This window comes from Stomoxys calcitrans, chromosome 2 (assembly GCF_963082655.1).
Source record: "Stomoxys calcitrans chromosome 2, idStoCalc2.1, whole genome shotgun sequence".
NCBI lineage: Eukaryota > Metazoa > Arthropoda > Insecta > Diptera > Muscidae > Stomoxys > Stomoxys calcitrans.
This window is the reverse complement of record NC_081553.1, coordinates 24,650,577-24,655,247: the sequence shown is the minus strand read 5'-3', so window position 1 is coordinate 24,655,247 and position 4,671 is coordinate 24,650,577. Positions and strand designations below refer to the sequence as shown.

Sequence of the window (4,671 nt, the reverse complement as noted above, 5' to 3'; positions counted from 1 at the left end):
TTCCTTTCAGCAGTTTTCGCTGGTGGTCTCGTTTCTACAGCTTTTCCCTTCGTCTTCTTCTTTTCAAGGATTTCATTGACTGAACTCGGTGCGTTCCTCTTATTTTGCACCGTCGAAGGCGTCGCCATGCTTCTGCTTCTCTGCAGTTTTCCAATTTCTACGGTAGTTTTCTATAATTTCCAAGAGTACATCTAACTCTGAAGCACCACTTTTGATGTTCTTCCAAAGATTGATTCCATCTCCTCTGCTGCTGTGTTGATTTGTGTCCCCAGGGTGATTGGGTCGCGACTAAGATCCGTAATCTGTGTCCAACAATGTAGTCGGAGCCCTTTATGTTAACCCCGATGGTGTTGTTGTTCTTGTAGCCACATTTCATGTGGAGGTGGCATCCTCATCAAGCTCCTGTAGGTGAGCAGGCGCGTTCGAACAGTGTGGCCATTGGTTATTTTAAGGCACCAATAACTCGCCTTGTCCTATCGAGCATCATAGGCACTCAGTATTTGTGCAAGAGCCGGTGCCGCCCGGCCTCTCACTGAGTCTCTCATCTCGATACTGCTGACTGTCCGCGACTGCCGTTGCAACTACTCCGTTTGGAGCATTCCACTATCCGCAACCTTCGGACGTGCCCGGTTGCTCACAGCTAAGCTTTCGTGACAGCAATAAACACCACACTGGTCGGACCTCAATATTCCAGTACTCACAGCAATCCGGTGCATGAACCCCGAGGGTGTCTTTGCAAGCAGCAAGGTTCTCGCGAGTTAAGGACCAGATGTGCAACTAATCTGGATGTGGTATTAACGGAACCTACATTACCAACTAATGGGAAAGAGGCAAAAAGTGTTCTCTAAGCCCTGCCAGGGGTTTAGCGGGACGAAGGCAGCGGAGGCATAAGCCTGAAAGCCGTTTCGTGAAGGATGTCACTCCCTCCTACTCAGATAACAGAATACCACAGCTGTCAGGCCGTAGCATCAATCCAAATCCGTTATCAAAATCATATTCCAGTGCACGAGATAAGGATGGTGGAACCTCCGTGGTTAAAAAAAATAACTCTTTGCAATTTGAAGTCTGAACAAAGAATAATTTTTATTTTCATTTTAAATCTTAAAGAAAACTAAGTTACAATATAATAAATGATGATTAAAGTAAAAGCTAGATTTCTTGGAATTATACAATAAAAGTTACAAAACAATTTCTTATTAATTAGTTGGTGTTCTTATTGCTAACAATGATATTGGTTATATGAGACAAATATATTTATTGGTTATTCAGCGTTAATTATGACCTAAATCAATAGGTTAACGTTCTCGGTGGTTTTGGTGGAGATAATAAGGTGGGTGTCGTAACTGGTTTTGGTGGAGACAATAAGGTGGGTGTCGTAACTCCTCCCCCCTTAAGATAGAGCGACGGCCACAATGAAGATGTTGTGGTCGGAGTGATAGGCTGTGGAGGTGGAAAGTGGTGTTTGTACGTATTTTTTCGTTTAATGACAATGATGAGTATGGTAATGACTATTATTGTGCATACTAATGTTGTTGTTGTTGTGACTGAGTGAACTGTTGTAGTGGTTATTTCCAGGTTGCTAATTCTGTTGTTGGTTAGAAAGTTGAAATCCTCGAGTTTTTGAAGACTAAGTATTTCGATTGTGGAGTTTACGGAAATGTTGCTGTTTGGTAACGGGGGTATGTGGAGTTGATCCCAATATGCATCGGTATCATCGTGGTATGTTATACCATTTATTGAGACGTCACAGTTCTGGAAACGCACAAGGGCTGTGTCTTTTACTGTGAGAGTTTTGATACTGCAAGTAGAATTTATTAGTGTCTCTGGTGAGTGTATAAAAAGTATTAGGTTTTGTTCCACTTGTGTGATCGATTCCCTTTTTCCAACGTCACTAATTGGGCAATTTGCTTCTTTATTGTTTATTAAGTTTCCAATACATAACGAGTATTTGGTTTCTTCCTGTCGGATCGGTATACCGCAATAATATGTTCCTTCGATCGATGGGCAAAGTGTTTTGTGATGGTGTGTGGAATTTTCATTAAACAATATATATGGTTCTGTTATTATTAACTTAGTTATGTTTATTGGTAAAGGAATTATGTGGTATAGAAAATAGTCTTCTTCAGAGACATTCGGTACAAGAATATTAAAAATGATATTTGTTTCATTGTAGTAGGCTTGCATGCCTAGCATTTCATAAATATTTTCGATAGATCTGACTTCAATATTTTTTTGTTTTAATTTGACTTCTATGTTTTCGAGTTCTTCCGGGCTGAGGAGGAATCTTGAAATTATATTTAGTTTTGACAGAACTACTGCCTCAGCTATGTTTGTTAAGTGGTGTGTTAGAAGGTCGATGTTGTAGTTTATCTGGTTGAGGTATTGTGTTTGTAATAGCATGTCCTCTTCCTGTTTTATTTTATTAGTTGTGCTCAACATGTATCTTTCTATTGTGTGCTGTTCGTTATTTATGTGGGATGTTATGTTATTGAATCTTTCAATCATTTTAAAGTTGATTGAATGTTCGTGTGAAAGTGTATATGTAACGTTGTTTAGGTTTGAGTAAATGTTTTCTATCTGTTGATTTATTGTTCTAGCGTCTTGGTCATCCATGTTACCCGTTATGAATTTAATCACGGAACCTAGTCCATTTATTAGCCCTCTTCTCTGTCTTTTAATTGGGTATAATGCTAAAAACTTGGTCTTTAATTCTGCAAGTTTTAGCTTAGTTATTCTTACGATGTTAGGTTCAAATATATGTTTCTCGAAAAGGTCAAGATTGTATTCTATAACGTCAATGTTTGTTTTGTAGTTTTCAAGATTAATGATGTGAATAAAGCTGTTGAGATTTGTGACGAATCTTGCGGGGCCTAAACGCAGTGGTAAAATGCTTTGGTGTGTTGGCAAGTTGTGTACCTCGATTATTTGTGCCTGAATTGAAGGAATTCTAAAAGTGAAAGATTAGTGTTAGTTTGTGTGAGAAGAGCGTGAGGGTAGTTCTGGTCAATGTTCTATCCCTAGTATATATTCATATTAATTTACTGAATTATTGTTTATTTGTTTATTTATGTACTAAACATGTAGTAATAGTATAGGACATTTCTTTTTCTTTTGCAAAGGCTATAATAATTCTTGATACAATTAAAATTTTAGTTTTTATTTATTTATTTATTTATTTATTTATTTTTTTTTTTTTTTTTTTTTTTTATGTTGTTTCCTTAATCTACATTTATGTAATTTCTTTTGCCCTTTAGTAAGAATGGTAAATTTGCCATCTTTTTCAACTGTTTGCTTTGAATATCTAGGCGTCAATTTGTTTCTTCTTGATTCTTTCCTGAAAACGATTTGGCCATCAGTGACGTCTTCAGGATCCTCTCTAGAATCATTCAGGTTTTCGATTCTTGTCTTTGTTGTGTCTCGGACATGTTTTTGAATTTCGGGGTATAGTTCGTCAAGGAAAGTATTTAGTTTCGTTAAATAGTCATGTTCGTTTGAAAAATTTAATGTCTTCATGAATTTGTATGGTCGTCCAAAAAATAATTCGTAGGGTGTGTGTTTGGTCGTGGAATGAATAGCGTTATTGTACGTTATCAATGTTTCAGACAGTATTTCCTCGTGTTCTGTTGAGAATCCCTTTTCCTTTCTCTTAGATAGTATTAGTCTGTATATTTCAGTAAGTGTGGAGTGTAACCTTTCTACAGGTGAATTACTGCTAGTCTGTTGGAAAGATGTAAAGTGTAATTCTATTTGTAATTGTCTGCAGAAATCTTTGAAGATGTTTGCAACGAATTCGGAGCCTTGGTCACAGACAACCATTTTGGGTATACCAAAGGAACTAATAAAATTCTTGAATGCTTTAAGAACCGTAATACTATTCCTGCAACTAAGTGCGTATCCGCAAGCAAATTTGGAACATTTGTCTATGACAGTCAGTATTTGATTATTGTTAATACTGTAGAGATCGATATGAAGTATTTCCAGGGGTTTTAATGGTGTTTCTGGAACTAAAAATTTCAGTTTTGGGGGATTCCTATCATATTTAAAGGTCTTACACTTCTCGCAATGGTTCAGTGTTTTGGTGATCTTATCTTTCATATTTAAGAAATAATATTTCCTCTTAAGGTGAGACAATGTCTCATTTATGCCTCTATGATTCGATCGTTCGTGGTAGTCGCGAATTATTTCCTCTTGTTTCTCCTCAGTCATTATGTCCTCAAGAATTTCGGTACACCTAATGAGACGGAATGTCTTAGCTTGTGAAAAATATTTGGAATAAGTCAACTGTACTATTGCAAAGATTTCATCATTCGTGTAAATAGCCGTCTGCTTATTGGGGGGAAAGTATTCCTTAAATATGTCTAGCATGATTCCTTCGTTGAACTGCTCTCTACGCAAAATTCTCCTCTGTCTATTCCTAAAAATGTTCTCTATGGTCATGGGTGACCCTGTGCGATCCCTTTCGAAAATCACCTGTAGGTTGAATTCATTTAAAGGTCTCTCTGAAATGGGAATACCGTCATTCAAATTTTCGTCCGCGCTATGAATTGTGCTTGTGTTGTTGAAAAGTTCTTGTCTATTTTCTTCCAATGGTTCATTTATCTTTACTCGACTAAGAGCATCAGCGTTCGTGTTAAGCTTCCCTTTTTTATAGACAATCTCATAGTCGTATTC

At 37.2% G+C, this 4,671-nt stretch overlaps 1 protein-coding gene across 1 annotated transcript; it reads right to left on the bottom strand.

Moving 5' to 3' along the window:
* Positions 1-1,146: 1,146 nt before the first annotated feature.
* Positions 1,147-2,390, bottom strand: LOC131995328 (uncharacterized). Its single transcript, XM_059363945.1, has 2 exons — positions 1,525-2,390; positions 1,147-1,440 (listed from the first exon to the last, which is right to left on the bottom strand). The coding sequence occupies exons 1-2, from the start codon at positions 2,191-2,193 to the stop codon at positions 1,288-1,290; spliced, it is 822 nt and encodes a 273-aa protein (XP_059219928.1). The 5' UTR covers positions 2,194-2,390; the 3' UTR covers positions 1,147-1,287.
* Positions 2,391-4,671: the final 2,281 nt, after the last annotated feature.

Excerpts from the sequence above, each read along its gene's own strand:
- LOC131995328 (XM_059363945.1), bottom strand. The coding sequence starts at position 2,193 with ATGCTAGGCATGCAAGCCTACTACAATGAAACAAATATCATTTTTAAT. Across the intron at positions 1,441-1,524 it reads TCACAACAACAACAACATTA|CCTATCACTCCGACCACAAC; the intron begins GTATGCACAATA and ends CCACCTCCACAG.